At 35.1% G+C, this 17,109-nt stretch overlaps 1 protein-coding gene across 5 annotated transcripts in view; it reads left to right on the top strand.

The window, feature by feature from the left end:
- Nucleotides 1-17,109, top strand: part of dmtn (dematin actin binding protein) — a 125,555-nt gene that overhangs the window by 71,223 nt on the left and 37,223 nt on the right. For all 5 annotated transcript variants that reach the window (XM_039769567.1, XM_039769565.1, XM_039769568.1 and 2 more), the window contains 6 exons: nt 3,471-3,527; nt 3,917-3,994; nt 5,859-6,014; nt 7,127-7,171; nt 9,362-9,494; nt 9,591-9,638. In XM_039769567.1, coding sequence (XP_039625501.1) covers nt 3,519-3,527; nt 3,917-3,994; nt 5,859-6,014; nt 7,127-7,171; nt 9,362-9,494; nt 9,591-9,638 — 469 coding nt within the window. In that variant the 5' untranslated portion in view covers nt 3,471-3,518. The remainder of the gene's footprint in view (nt 1-3,470; nt 3,528-3,916; nt 3,995-5,858; nt 6,015-7,126; nt 7,172-9,361; nt 9,495-9,590; nt 9,639-17,109) is intronic.

Here is a 17,109-nt window from a genome sequence, read left to right as displayed (position 1 = left end):
AGAATAAACTGGCTTAAGTCTTGCCATATGAATGTGGAATTTATACTAATCCAAATATTTCTTTTTTTCAGTGTATTGTTCAAAAAATCAGTAGCTAGTCTTTTTGCTAACTGCTGAATTGTGATATTAATCCAAAGATTCCATCACATTAGCTTGAAGACACTTGTATGAACATATAGTTCTACAATAAAGTACACTGCTCCAAGGAATATGGCATGTCTTCTTTTTGACAAGGACACAGATAACAGATGCAACAAAAGAAATGCTCTGCATGGTGACTTCCCACTACCTTCATCTCTTTACCTTTCAAGGAGCTACTTTTCCGTGTGTCTCTCTGTATAAAAAAAAATTGATAAAAGTGTAAATAACATTAGCTACATTTGCAAATGATGCAAAACCAGTTTGAGTCAATGCAACCCAAAACATTTCATATATACAAAATGCAGATTTGGCCAGAAATATAACAGATATATTTTAATATATATAGATATGAAGACTTACACATGGGAAGCAAGAACAGTAACTATAATTATAGAATTGACTTTTGACTAAGAAGTGGAAGTTCTGATGGACATATTGGTGTCCATATTTAAATAGTATTCAGAAGTGGCTAAAAGGTTAAAAAGATGTTGATCTGAGCAGTGTACTGTATAACATTCTGTACATGTATAGAGATATTATACTTGTAGTGCCGCATGTGGAATAATGTGCACAGTTTTGGTGTCCATATTACAAGAACATAACAATACTAAAGAGAGTTCCAGGAGAAAAAACTGCTACACTAATAATAAGATTAATTAGATTTAAGAGCATGTTCAAGACCGAGAATCTTCATCATAGATGAAGGCAGTGTGGAGATTAATAGGCAACATAATCAGAGTGTTTTCAAATTCAAAAGACAGTTAATTAGGTAGATGTTAGTTGTTACTTAAAAATTGTGGTTTTTACACTAGTGCTGTCTGAGAGGAATAACTTGCAAAGTAATATATTTAACAGAACTACTCGTAGCCATTGAAATCTTGGCTTGATATTTTGCTAAAGTTGGGGCACTGATCCTTAAGGGACACCACTTTTAACATCACCTAATTCCGAAAAGGTTCCTCATGCCATGACCACCTTACACACATTACCCTAAATTCCCGCTTCTTTTAGTTTGATTAGTTTCACATGTAGTATCTTATAAAAATGTTTCCGAAAACTAAGGTAAATGATTATGTGCACCTCTCTTATTATATTGCTTTTGTTACTTCTTCAAGGCATTTCAAGATATTAGTGAAACACAATCTTCCTTCTCTGAACCCATGCTGATTATTTACTAATACACCTTTTCTTGACATGTGATGCTCAGTCATTTTCTAATAAAAGCTTCCATTAAATTACCCATGATGCTTGTTAAACTTTTTTGCCTATAATTAATTGGTTCAGCTCCATAACCATTTTTAATCTCTTCATATTTTTCCTTTTCTGCAGTATTTCTCTCCAGTTGCCTTTAAGTGTTCCTAATATAAATTTCATTTATTGCAGCAATGCCGTCATAAGCCCTACAGTTAGTGCTGGAGTTACTAGCCTTGTATAACAATTTTCCCTCCTTATTTATCCACTTTGAAGTCTTTTTAAATTCCTACTGCTTCTAAATTTTGGGATAAGCTAACTCTTTTACACCTGCCTTAGATTTGGCCAACTATTGCCACACTTATTATCTTTTTTTGGCTTTGTGGCATTAGGATCTTTAGTTTTTGAAAATGCACTTTGCCACAATCAATGTGAAATGTACTATTTTATGGTCACTAGATCCTAATTGTTCAATCACATCTATCCCCATAATTCTACCTTGATTATAGAACATACTAAATCTAGAGAGGCTTGTCTGCTCTGCTACCCATTCCTAGTTTAAACAATTGTCAACTAGCCTACTTGTACACCTCCCCAATGCACTGGTACACCTCTGGTTCAACTACAATGTGTCATCTGTTCCAGAAGTAATCCCAAAGTGTCATAAGTTTGTATTTATCTATCTTATACCAGGTCTGAGCATACACATTAAACCTTCTAATCTCATTAATCTTCCCTGCCCTGCTACTAGACATTGCAGAGGATTGTATTTGGCTATTATGTCTGTCAAAATGATGATTGCTACTTGTCCTGTTCTTTTAAAATGAAAGAATAAGAAGGGGGGAATCAGAGGGCAGGACTAGGTTTTGTCATCCATCATTTCTTCAGGGCTGTGGACTAAAAGGAAAAGAAGTATGTTGTCATATTACCTCATCAACCCTTTTCCTGGTGTACCTAACTTATGAGAGACATTGATCATATGTTTTTGAAATTTTGAAGATTTTGTGTTGGTTGACTTTGAAGAGCCACAAAGCATATGGGTACAATTTTGAACATGTTGACAGAACTCAGCAAACAGCAAATGCCTAATGAGCAATGCAGCTACTAATATGACTGATAACTGTAACGGACTATTAAGAAAGAATAAAAATAGCTGTTCTTACAGTTGCCAGGATCATTTGCAGGTAGCCATGGAGACTAGGTAACCATGAAAAATGCTTAACTAGCCTTTTTTTGAGTCTTTGTGTCAAAAAGTTTTGGCTCATGAAGCATATGTACTTTGTCCTGGAAAGACGAGGCTGATGATTACAAACTGAGAAAATGAATGCTCACCTTCCTTCAAGAAAGAAAGTAATCGCTCCAGATTTGCATTGCTCTTTACTGTTTTTATCTGTTTTAATGGTTTCTGTTTAGTTGACAAATTTAATTTAGAATTACAAGGACTGGAATGTGCTTTTTTGTCACACCAAAGAAGTTTGACCTTTACAAGCCTGATTTGAAGGGTTTTATTACTGCTTACTTGTTGTACATGTGAAGAGGATTTCTATTTCAAGGATATAAAAATTGAAGGGTCATATTTGCTTTACTTGTTTTAAAGATAAACTAAAGTCTTATATAATTGTACTAGTGCTACTGAAAGAAAAGAAGAATGTGGCTAACAAATTGTTAGTCCACTTCAAAAGAGACAAGTACCTAAAATTGAAACTCTAAACTGAAAAGGGGAGGCAAAATAAATCCCAATAGTTTTAGATGAAGAACTTCTATCCAAATGCAATGAATAGCTGCTTAGATAAAAGTTAAGCCAAATGAGTATTTACATATTATGAAAAACTTTTATAAATAGCCAGTAAAATTTCAAGACATCATTCCTCACTGTGGCTTACTTCCAAAGCTAGACATTTTTGGCATCAGGAGTTACAAGTATTTATGAAATAAGAATAAGACAAAAATGGACTAACTGAGCTTAGGTCATCAGTGGAGTCCTTTAGGGAATTTGTTCTGTAGATTTTACTTTTCTTTAATAACATGTATTACAGGCTATTTTGTTATAAGTTAGTATTTTGGTATTCTTTATTGTTTTTGAATTTAACATTGAATGATAATTAATAAGGTATGTCTGTTTCTTTTTGTATTTACAGTATAGTTTTTGATTCTGTAAACACAAGGATACTTTCAGAAGTAAAAGGATGCAGAAGGTAACTGTGTAATGTTTCTGTTTGTCATTTATAGTTTTGAAGACTGGTATTAGGAAATGTTGATTTGTTTGTCTAACTTAGCAAATACTTAGTGTAAAAATTTGAGATTGACTTCCTTGTACAGGTTAACCATACTTATGGTGAAAATTAAAAAAATGTATTGAGTAAGACTTATAAAATTGTAAAATGGATAAATATTTGTTTTTATGGTACCTATTTGACTTCACTATGGTGTGCTGGCGCCCTGCCCAAGGTTTGTTTCCTGCCTAGCGCCCTGTAGTTTGGATATAGCAGGTTGGAAAAAGGATGGATATTTGACTTCAATGGTCTTCGCACACTATCTCTTTCTTTCCATAATGGTCTACCACATGTATTTTTATTGTCTGCAGTCAACTCGAACATCTCCAGGAAGTGTAAGCACTTCTCGAGGGCCCAGCATGCCAGGGTCTCCTGCTGCAACTTTAGTGGTGAGATTTTTTTTGTACATTGTTCTGTGTGAGTCAAATCTTTTAATTTTGTATTTATAGTTGTAGTTTTTGAATGATTGCTTTAGCAAAAGTGTGCACTGTTTTTTTCCTCCACTTTTGGGACCTGCACATGCAGTAAATACCACTGAGTTTTATTTCAGTATAAACAATATCTAATGAAATAGGAATAATTAAATATAGTATTTAGGTTTTCTGCTAAAAAACAGAGAAAATTTGCATACATTAAGTACTTACAATTTATTTCATCTTAAGTGAATCTCATTTTAATATTTTATTATAATTTGGAAAACTGTAGACAGTCCATTCTTTTTTAGAGTTTCCTGAATCTGAACAATAACAGTGTATGTCATGCTAATGAGAATGAAAAAGATACAGTAGGTGACAGTGCCAAACCATCTGCATGAGTCTTTATGGAGTGACAATACAGATTAAATGAAGAGGAAATAACATGTTTTAAGTAATTAAGTAGCTGCTCATACACAGCTCATACATAGGCGGAGTGGTGTCTCTGAGGCTAGGGATCTGCACTGGCAATCAGAAGGTTGCCGGTTTGAATCCTTTAAATGCCAAAAAGGACTCTGCTCTATTGTGCCCTTGAGCAAGGCCCTTCACCTGCAATTGCTTCGTCCTGGGTATGACGTTAATCTGCATCCAGCCCTGCATGTAGGCCCTCCAACCTGCAGGGAGAAACTTGGTGGGTTGGTGGCAGAGTTGGCACTCCAGTCACCATAAAAACCTCACACTGTTCCATTCCATCTGAACTAGTGTGGTACTGAGGTGTCACCCATTGCATGGCTGCACTCGGGTCCTAATCTGGGATCCTGAGGTGGTTTGTCGTGTGGTGGGTGCGGCAATGCACTGTATCAGTGCTTGCTCCTAACCTCATACACAGAATATTAATTTCATGTTTAAAAAACAATTAAAATGAATGTAGACCTTAAATGTTCTTCGTTTTTGCATTGCTTTATGCTATGATACACTTTTACCTTAATATTTACTGTAATTGTACAATTAGAATTTACATTTAAAATTTATTTTAATTTTTTATTAGTTCCAGTGATTTTGGGCAAGGCTCATTGACTTTGTGGTTTGCACAGGTTCGCACTCTGGCTTTGTCATCATCAGTGTGGAGCTTGCTTTCTCTATGTGCGTCTGAATGGGTTTTTCCCTACACACCATTTTTCCATACCAATGTATATGTCAGGTCAATTAGTAAATTGTGTCTTGATGCGTATTTGAGTGTATATACCCTGTTGTGGAATAGTACCCTGTCCAGATCTGGCACTTTCCTTGTGCTCTAACCCTCTATTACCCTGCATTGGAATGAGTGAGTTTTATATAAGTCTGATTGGTTCCTTTGATTGGTGTTCATTCTTTTAATTTACTAGCTTGTGAATTGTTTTATATACATATAACATTATATCTGTTACATCAGATATTTTTCAGAGAGAAATTGCTATGTGTGTGTCTTCCTTCCAGGAACAAAGCAAATATTTAGGTGATTCATTTACAGATAAATTGCTTGCTTGAGATGGTTTTTGAGTGATCATTATTGAATAATTTATGGAAAATACAAAATACTTAATATGTCAAAAATCTCTACAAATGAATAAATATAATATTAGAAGAAAGATATGTTTACTTTTATGCTTAACATAGTCATATACATTTAATATAGCACATATTTATATTCCCAAGCAGATTTTAGTGTTACTGTAAAAACAATTGAAATTACTATCATCTTGTATTTAAACATATTTCCATACAGTTGATTTTTTAAAAAAAACATTTTTGTACCTTATTTCATATTTTCAGGTTCATATTTTTATTTTTTTATTTTTAGGCAAAGATGGATAACCAGGTGTTGGGGTACAAAGATTTGGCTGCCATTCCGAAAGACAAAGCTATTTTGGACATAGAGCGTCCTGACTTAATGATTTATGAGCCACATTTTAATTATTCTGCACTGGACAAAATTGATCTCCCCAGGAGTAGAGAGGTTTGTTTCTTAATTTTAAATTTTGGTATCAGAGACCAAATTGTAAACACAGATTATATTCTGAAACTCTAAAATACCATTTAAATTGTCTCTTGTAAATTCATCTTCAGAGTTTTTTTCTTCTTCCCTCTTTATCGGTCATCTATATGTAACATTTTAAACAAGCTTGGCAGATTTGGAAATGTTACATTATCCAGTTTGGTAATCTGTAGTTCTGCTCCATCTATAATAAAAGCATATCTTCACTGAGAGAGATTAACATAATTCTACATAATGGATTTCTATTGCACTCAGTACAGGAACAGCTTTTCAGATCTGCTAATAACATATCATTCTTTATGTAGCACAATCACACAGTAAATTCTAGTAAAGATTTTTCATTATTTTCTTCATTAATACTAATAAGTAATGTAGATTAAAGCATAAGTAGCAATGCAAGTAATTTTTTATTTAAAAAAAAACAGCTTTAAACTGTAGTAAAGTGTATGTGCTTGAACATTACTCGCAAAATACTATTAAACAAATTAAAGCTTGTAGCTTTTGCTGCACTTAAACCATATCTAAATAAATAAAAGCTCATTTTTATGTCCTTCAGGTCATAATTTCCTCTAATAAATAATTTACAGTTTTCATTTAGCAAATGTTGAATTATATTTTCATTAATGTTACCTTTATTACTGCTTTATCTTTTTTATATTTGATTATCAGTCCTTAATTTTAAAAGCAGTGCATAAAAGAGTATTTGTGATTTTACTGCAATAAATTATGTCATCTTCTTCTTGTGGCGGCATGGTGGCGCAGTGGGTAGTGCTGCTGCCTTGCAGTTAGGAGACCTGGGTTCACTTCCCAGGTCCTCCCTGTGTGGAGTTTGCATGTTCTACCCGTGTCTGTGTGGGTTTCCTCCCACAATCCAAAGACTTGGTGGATTGGCGTTTCTAAATTGGCCCGTTTGTGTGTGTCCAGCGGTGGGTTGGTACCCTGCCCTGGATTGGCTCCTGTGACCCTGTGTTTGGATTCAGCGGGTTAGAAAATGGATGGATGGATTTTCTTCTAGTACTTCTTTTTTCTTATGAAGCATTTTTTGTTTATTTAAGAACATTTTTCTCTTCTAGCGCTCAATGTCTCCACATTCCATATCTCCTCCACCTTCTCCTGAGGTAAGAAAAATGAAAAGTATAAAAAAATGTAAAATGTAATACTGTATATTAAAAAAAAGATGTCTGGTTTAACTTTGAGAATTATCTCATTTTTAGCCTTGTTAAGTAATGTTACATTTTTAAAGGAGAGGACAGTAAGTCGTCAAAGAAAAATGGGGAATCAGCTTGTGGTAATTTCATTGATTGTTTTGGTTAGCATTTTATTTTTAAAAAGAAAGTTTGGGTCGCATGCCTTGATCCCTTGTTACTCTAAGAAATAGAGATGTTGTTGTTGTTCTTCATTTATATTGTGATTGGACTGAAAGGGGAGAGCTGGAAGGTGGGATCTCACATCAGTTTTGGCTCTTTGGATTCGCCTGCGTCTTCCTGACTAAATGTGGAAGTTTAGGGTTGTTTGTTTGAACTGCTATTCTCCATACATTTTTGTAGAATTTTGCTTGTTTGATTTATCAACTTTTTAAAATGATCTCCTAGCAATTATTATTTTAAAACACATATTTACTTTATTAGTCTTTATATCACATTAGTTTGTCAGAATATTATATCCTTTAGCCTTAGTTCATATGCTGTATGTTAGTGAATGTGCCAGAGAGAGGAAAAAATCTCTAACTGACTAATTAAGGTCAGGTCAGCATCTGACCTGCTGGGTTTCTCCTTCTGGGTGGAAACAAAGCTGACTGCCTCGTTTAGAGTCTCCCAAGCAGTCAAAATATAGAATCCACTTAACAATGATCAATACAAGGGATGTTCAGAAACTTTCCGCACTTTTTTTTAACTCTATTTATTAAAAGGTTTAAAAACAAATTACATTACTTTTCTACAAAGTCGTCTTCCTTTGCGATGCAATCTTCCCAGCATTTTACCAGCTTTTTAATGCCCAATTACAGCTCCTCCCGCCTTAACCGTTTCCATCGAAAATACAACAGTTCAACTTTTTGAATGTCCCTCGTATTTTTATTTAGAAAGCAATTCAAAGATTCTGGGAGTCCAGAATTAAGCTTCCTTGCTTTGCACAAGGAAATACACTTCTTTTAAACAGAATGAAAAAAAAAATAAAGGAACAGTAGTATATGCTCCAATTAAATAAGAATGATCAACCACGAGCATTGTTCTACCTTTTATGTTATTTCCAAAAACAACTTCTTGGTTTGAAAACCTTTACCTATTATTTTACTGTAACATCACTTTAAATAGTTAAAGTCTGATTGATGAGTTAATAATTTAAAAAATCTGCTTTATTTTAGACAAAGTTACCCTGAAAAACATCTTGAAGTATTTTCTGCCTCATGTGCTCACATTATTTATTGCCAGAATCAAACTAACCCCCACTTTTGTACTACCTATTTATTCTTCCATAGTTTTTCTTGAGGGCATTTATTTTATATAGAATCTATCTATAGCAAACACCATTTCAAGATGCTTTACAAACAGTGTGTGTGTAATACAATTTACATGTACTATTTATATGGTGGATGCAGAAGCAGGTTACAGTAAGTGACTATTTCAGCATCACACAATGAATCACAGATACAATTTCAACTGGCTGTCTTTTAGTTTATATACTGGACATTTTAATGCTAATAACAGTGTACATTTGATCATAACATACACTATTCATTTGCAAGGTTTTCTCGTAACTAAAGTAGCGCGTGCCTTCAGTGGCTTGTGTCTATCATTTTTTGGCATTCATCTTACAAACAACAGGTGTCTGATTCTGTACTATTTATATGCTGTATTTTGCATGTTTATTAAATTATGATATCCTTTTACCTTCATATTACTTTTCACAACTTTTATTTCATCTTAATGAATGACCAAAAATGACATTATATAATGAAAGTATTGTCAATCAATTGTTTTTCAGTCAATTTATGATGCCTTATTGTAGGGGACTTGAGATGTGAGGCTAACAAAGTAGTACTTACTTTTTCCCTTGTAAAATAGCTGATTAAGAGGGATTTACGAAAACCCAAGAAATTGTAGCTCTTATATTTCTTATACTTATAATCAGGTTGCTCATTAACCTCTAGACTTTACTGAAAACTCACATCACTTCCTTAATTAGGCACCACTCTCCCTATAGTCATAATCCTTGATTCATATACAAGTTTACAGTTGTTTGTGTGTGGTTGTATTTTATCTTTCTGTAATAGTTAAGTTCACAAACAATTTCTTTCTTTATGTTTGTAGAATTTTGTTGGTAAGGAGCCTCGGGATTGGATGGAGCAGAGGTCACCTGGGAGCACTTCTGTGACCTCACTGGTTCATGGTCGCCCAAGTGTTGTGTCAAATAAAAGTGGGGTCCAGCACTTTCACAGACCAGGTATCTGTATCATGAATAATCTATTAATACTGCAGTAATTTATTGAGCAAAACGATAACATGTTTGACCAATCATGTTTATGCTTTATTTCCACAGAAAATGGCTCCAACATATACAAGAAACCACCCATCTATAAACAAAGAGGTACAGTGAATTTGAAAATTTTTAATTTTTATAAGTTACTTAGACTTTAGTTTTCTATAGTTGTTTCTGTACTTTTGCAGCATGAATAAAAAGAGTAAACAATTTTTGTAAGGTATATAATGCTTTAATTGACACTATATATACTGTATATATATATATATATATCTGAAACAATAGATTATCAAAACATCTACACATTATAACTAGTGCAGAAGTATTTTTTCATTAAAAAAACATTCATACATCCATATTCCGAATCTGCGTATTTCCACATTGGGTCACTGAAGCAACACTGAGTGTAGAGCAGGAACCAAACTAGAGCTTCGGCACCTCATCTTTTCTTCTTTACCAGTCTCTGCACACGTGTTTTATAGAATTTTCCTCATTAGATATACCTGTAACGGGAGTCTAAATGAGTATGTTTGGACACTTAAATCACACACTTCATGACAGAAAGTATTCTTACTTACAGTATTCACACACACACACGCACACACAAAGGTTTAATTTTGCAGGGCATCACATTTTGATTCCATAATGACTTTTTAAGATAAAAAATCAAGTGCATTCTGAGGCATTTCAAATAAAAGTGTTAAACAGTGAATTATTTTTCTGAGACCATGCAGCCCCTACCAAGAAAGCACAGTAGGAATCAAGATTTAAAAAAATTATTCTATGAACCACTAAACGGTGACATCATGCCCTGCTAAACTTGATTTATTGTGCTGTAACATGGTCTTTAGCTTAAGCAAACACACAAAAGTTTATTTATGTTAACATACGGTATTCTTTATCTGTTGGCTTAATTGTAAAATATAAAGAAAATATATATATTGAAATATACAGTAGATCCAAGTGTTGTTGGTTGGAAAAAGTTGGTTCAGAAAATGAGTGGATGGATAGTTCCTAGTACATTATCTGAAAGTATTATGAGTATAACATCGAACCCCACAACATGGCTTTGAATTGTTGCAACAACTAAATACCGATGGACATAAATATGAATTTTACCTGGGAATGTATGCAAAAATGATGTTGATACATTTATACAGCATATTTTAACTATAATGTTAATAATGATGTAAAAAGTCTAATAAAGGAGAAAGTTTTAAGCCCATGAAAGTTTATTTTTCCTTTCTGTCCAATTTTTTAGTTTTAAACTGATGACTGACTGATACTCCATTCAGAAAGGAGTAAAAAAAACCTACAGTCCAGTATATAACTCGGGAAAACTTCAGTTGTCCCCTGCTTGATTGATCACCTTCATTCCAGGTTTATTCACATAAACCACAAAGGTCAAGACCTGTATTTGAAATGTATTCACTTCACGCACTTCTGTTGCATGTCTCAGTAACCACATTCCAGCAGCTCATGTGTAAAACAAATTATAGTCACGATTTGTTAAGAAAACATTTCCTACACTTCTCTCCTATGTTCAAGTTTAACTTTTAACATTTTAACTGCAGTAGACCTTATAAATATTTTCAAAAATCTGTTAAATTTAACTGTACTCTTTAGATTATGTAGTTTCAGCATTAGATGATAAATTTAATTCAATTCAGACGGTTTTTGAATTACAGTGTACGTAATCTTCTTCACAGTTATTTTTCTTACTTTTAACGCACTTCACAGTTTTTATTTTGTTTTACTTTGTACTTAATGTGTTAATGTCAAATCACTTCTTACAATACAGACACAATTTTTAGAATGTGTAACTAGTTCTAATTCCATATATTGAGTTGATCCATTTTCACATTGGACAGCCAGAGTATAACTCAGGTACAACACTCTCTAGGCCTCAGACCACTGCAAGTTACTAATACCTCCATATTGGATCCACATTTTCTTGTGTGTATAATTTAGTTACCATTTAGGCCCAAGATCATGCGTGGAAAACTTTTTAGGAGTAAGGAGATAAAAATCCAACAGTTGTGTAAGAGGGAATACTTGAAATGAGGGAACAACAGTTAATTAACAGCAAGCCTTTTTCTTGAAAACAAAACATTTCTTGTGGTGCTGCACTTAGCATGATTTTCTCACAGCAACAGGGACTTGACTATGATTCTCTTCCTCATAACTGCTTGTGTTCATTTTCCACATCCTACAAATGTTTCATCCAAAAAGCAAGTGTGTTAGGTTAACTACAAATTTGTCCGGTCTTATTGGGGAGGGAGACTGCACTCAGTGATATTCTGTCTAGATTTGCTCCCTGCCTTGTAACAGCTGGTAGAATGCTATTTTAAAGCTTCCCAAAGCACTCAGGAAGAAAAAGTATGTTTAGAAAATGGATGGATGGTTGGATGAATGGATGAATGTTTTATAGGTTTAGATTTTAAAGAGTGAGTATTGGTGTGTGCTTTAATATTACAAGGCAAGTTCAGAAAATAAATGAAAAGCTTTTGTTGGTGTAAAAAGAAACATCTTGGATAAAAACAAGATGTTAATTACTAAGTGGTTAATTTTTGAAATCCCCATAATAATAAAAATAAAAGTAATAATATATAGTGAAGTGTATGATTTCTAGACAATGTCTATAGACCTGGATAAGCTCTTTATTTTTGCCTCCTCTGCCTTTTCATGTTTCATATTTAGACTCCAATTCCTATTATTAGAACTAAAAATCATGACCAGACTCTCAGAGATGTATGACTAGAAGTAGTAGCAATGGTACTAGTAGCAGTAGGATTTCCTGTATTTGGTTTTGAAGAGCAGAATATTACAATGGCATACTACATAATTAAACAAATAGTAATAACATAACAGATACAACAATTTACTTTAAAATCAATCCAGAGAAAACAAAAGAAAAATAGAAATACAATGAAAAAAAACCAAAACATGATTCAACCCCTACCCAAGGGAAATGAGAAAAAGAAGAATGAGACACAAGCAGAAAAAAGCCATCTAATGTTTTTAAATATAATCAAATAATTAATAACATGCAGGTGTCAATCACAGGCCCAGCAAGCCTATTCAAAAATAATGTTAACAAGTACCTTGTTTTTAAATAGTTTTGGACATATCCCCTAAGAGAGAATTTAATTTTTTCTAATTTAAGATAATACAGAAAGTCACTTACTCAGTGACTTAAGAAGATGGGCTGGGATTCCTTGGCTTTCAGTGAAATTCTTACTTGCATGTCTAATCAACATGCAATATATTGCCACTCTCCATTGCCATTATAGATAAGAACTGTCATTATAAATAAGATAAGAAAGATAGATTGTACTAGCACGTATATTCCCAGAAATGGCAAAGGATTCTGCTCCCTTGTGGGTACAGGAAAGTTGAGTAATGATATTCTTCTGATAAGTGAAGTCCTTGCTACATGATTGATATAGTCTGCTAGAATTACAGCTGCCCAGCTGATCATTCAGATGTAGTAAAAATGTATTTGAAAGGCAGAGTAAGAAAATATTGTTAAAGCTGAAAGAAAAGCCAGGAAATAGAGACAAAGGCTAAAAGAACCTAAGCATTGCTGTGCATCAGTGACCTGCTTTTGATAACAATGAATGTCTCAGAGTCTCCAGAATGGCATATCTACATATCTATCACTTTATTAAAAAGCTATAGTACAACAAATTTTATCTCAAATGCCTACATCTGCTAATTCATTCGGGAAGCTGTATGCTTGTTCTCGTTGTATATATATATATATATGGGTTTTCTCTGTGTTCTCCAGTTTCTAGTTACATATACATGACTTGGCAGCAGGCTGTCTGCTCACTAATTGACTGAAAGCTAATGTAATGCTGATGACTTCTTTATACATTATTATGTTGTTACTTCAGGGTTAAATAGATTTTGAAAATTGGAAACTAAATTGATATTCACATTTAACATGACCTAATATTAGGTGAGTGAGTACAGTTTAAGATACAAATATATACAGCATATATTCATTTTAATGATACATTTTATCAGAATACAAACGCAAAACAAACTATTTTCTATGTCGGATATGGTTCATAAATGAGATATTGCAACACAACAGTACAATTCAATGAGTCCTTACTGCCCCCCAGAAGAGAAATCTCCCAAATGCTCCAGAGCTTACTGCCTATTTGTCATAAGTACCCATTTCTCTGCTTTTAGTCACAACTTAAGCATTAATTTCTTGTCTTCACTGTTTAGCTGCTTTATATGGGAGTGCCCCTTCTTGCCTTACATTTGCAGTAGGTCTGATAGGTGACAGCTTAATAGACCCAGGCAACATTGGTTCTAGTTCACAGTGCATCAAAATTAACCATTTACAATGCTGAGAACATGGTTTATCATAGAGCTGTTTAACTGCAGTTTATAATAGCATGTACTCTGCTAATCAGGGCTAACCTGATTGTCTTTCCCTAAGCAGCATTTTTTCCTGACCACCTAATAGAGTCTTTCCAAATACATTTGTAGGTTTGTACTTAAGTTGAATTTGTATGTAAGCCCAAGCAGGTACATTATTTTAATACAGGCTATTGTTGAACGACTGTAACCAAGTGCTCTGCCAATGAATGATGGAGTTTCACTTCTCTCTGACCTTTTTATCATTTCTACTTTATTTTCAATGGTGATAGTTTTTCTCTTCTTACTGTATCACCAGCACTTGCATCAGATTTGTGTTTCAGAGACATTCTTGAAGGGTGAAGACAAAAGGTTAAGATGAGCTCTTCTGCACAGCACTGTACACGCTATCACAGCAGGATACGCACGTATGGCATACTGAACAAGAGACAAGTTTCTGCTATGTACTTAACAGTACAAGCAGGCTTGATATTGAGAATGAATGGGGGCAGCAAGGGGCGCTTCACAACCCGCCCACCACACAGTCACCTCCATTTGCATACAGTATGCTGCCTGCAGCGTCAGCCCATCGAGAGCGAACAGGGTGCGGCCAAAGGCGGGTAGTGAATTGCCCACCACCACTCCCAGCCATCAGGCAGCCACCCTAGGCACAATACAATGCTGCTCCTTTCACCCTCAATGGCCTCCGTTCAGCCACAACCGGGTCACCGCTTGCATCATTACCAGCTGCCCACCGAGAACGAACGGGGCAGCCGTTCATGGGACAGTGCAAGGCTGTGTGGTGGGCGGGCAGTGAAGCACCCCTCTCTGCCCCATCAAGCCTCCGTCCTGCACACAAGCGCTTGCTGCGCACCCAACCACCCACTGAGAATGAATGGGGTGCGGCCCCCACTGCCCCATTCATCAACCAGAGCCGCCCGAGGGACACTACACTGCGCGAGCAGTGAAACCGTCCCCCTTCAGCCTCCGTCCAGCCTCCGCCTGCAGCGTCCCCAGGCCAGAGATGACGGAGAGGCTGTTACTGAGGAGCCTGCGATGTGTCCCCCAGACAGATGAAGGAGCAGCTGTGGCCCCGTTCATAAGTCGTATGTCGGATGTCCGTAACTCAGGGACTACCTGTACAGGAAATATACAGGTACAAGGATGTTCTATTTACATTTATGAGGCTCCAACACTTGAAGTCTTCTACCCAGATTGATATGCTTGGGTTATTGTGCAAACTGTGGATAATAATCCTCTGATGTAATGTATCAATATGCAAATGTTCCATTACCAATAAAAATGTTGTTAATTTTTCAAAATAGTACTGTTTCAGCATTAAACCTACATACAGTATTTAATAGTCTGTTATATGATGGCACAATAAACAGTATATTGTATTGATAGATTGATAGATAGATAGATAGATAGATAGATAGATAGATAGATAGATAGATAGATACTTTATTAATCCCAAGGGGAAATTTACATAATCCAGCAGCAGTATACTGATACAAAGAAACGATATTAAATTAAATAGTAATAAAAATGAAAAAAAAAGAAAAAAATTAAAATAAAATTAATGATAGCATTTACTCCCCCAGGTGGAATTGAAGAGTCGCATAGTGTGGGGGAGGAACGATCTCTTTAGTCTGTCAGTGGAGCAGGACAGTGACAAAAGTCTGTCACTGAAGCTACTCCTCTGTCTGGAGATATTGTACTTCTCATATTCGAGTTTGACTTCATAATAAGATAGCACAGAGGATTGCACTGCTGCCTTACATTTAGACTACTATGGGCTTTAACCCCCCACCCCTCCCCCCCCTGCAATACGCACTTAACAACTTTGCATCTTTCTCGTGTTGTGAAGAGGGGGGCTGAATGCATCCCAAGAAGATGCGATCGCTCCTCCGACACCCCCTCTTAAATGGTGATACAATGGGAAAAATTGTTTGTTTTTTTTTACCTCCTCTTTGTTTGATCAGCAGCTGACTTGCTTCTGCTGCCATGCCGCGTGATCTGCATTTCGCGCTGCGCACTTCTGTCATATCACCTATGTCCATATATTCAATCACTTTTCGATTTTACCTTTTCATCAATATCGCATTGAATTTTGATTCTGTTTGGAACTACATTGTGACAACGCAACGTATAACTGCCTGTGAGTGAATATCATTTCTTTCTCTCTACAAGAAATGTGTCTGACATAACCACGCAGGACTTTTACAAATCTCTTTGCATAAGCGGGCATGGTTACATCGCGTGGCAGGAAGACTCGTCTCGCAGGACATGAAAGTGTCTCTGAGACAGTCCAAGATTTTTTTTTATAATAGAGAGATTGCCAGTGTGGATTGTGCACAGTCTTCCAGTATTCATTTGTATTTTCCACAAGCACTTCTTCCACATCCCAGAGATGGCCTTCCTTGGTTTAATGTGGAATTCCAGATTGTCCAGTGTGACTTAAGTTTGGGCTTGTGCTTGAATTGGTGCTTTGATGGATTTGATATCAGTCCAGGTTGTTTCCTACCTTGTGCTGATACTGCTGGAATAGGCATTAGTCCCTGCAACCCTGTAAAGGAATAAGCACACCAATGAATTTATAACATTAACAGTCGTCATTTTTGCATTACTTTTATCTCTTTCTACAAAGATGAAAAAATGCTAGGTAAATGTAGTTTTATCATAGTAAAACAGAAACACTCTGTAGGCAATGGTGTATTAACTGGAGAGAATACAAGACAATTACACCCTATGTTTTTTTACTTATGCGAAAGTAAATGGAGTCTGGTGGACATGTTATATTGTATGGATACTGATGGAAAGATGATTTTTTTTTACCAAAATGCAACATAGCTTATTTAGAGAAGCTATCCCAATAAACAGCAGGGCCCTAACTGCTTATATGGTTTCATTAATTGCTGTAACAATTTTTTCTTGATAGTCCTACATTTTTCTGAACACAAGCTGACAAAAAAAGTATATTTAACTTTTAAATCAAGATACCTGTAGAATAGACCATTCTAATGTTTGGCCTACATGTAACTCTTCTAGTACATTTACTGCAACCAAGGGCAAAGACAAGTGTTGGCAGTATACTGTATATCTATTTTTAAGTTTGACAACAATTTTTTTTGCCAGCTATAGAAACAGATGAAGTAATGAGGTTCATGTAATGGAAACAAGATCACTTATTTGTGACAGT

This window comes from Polypterus senegalus, chromosome 11 (genome assembly GCF_016835505.1).
Source record: "Polypterus senegalus isolate Bchr_013 chromosome 11, ASM1683550v1, whole genome shotgun sequence".
Taxonomy (NCBI): domain Eukaryota; kingdom Metazoa; phylum Chordata; class Cladistia; order Polypteriformes; family Polypteridae; genus Polypterus; species Polypterus senegalus.
The sequence above is the reverse complement of the archived record's forward strand: the minus strand, read 5'-3'. Positions and strand labels throughout refer to the sequence as shown.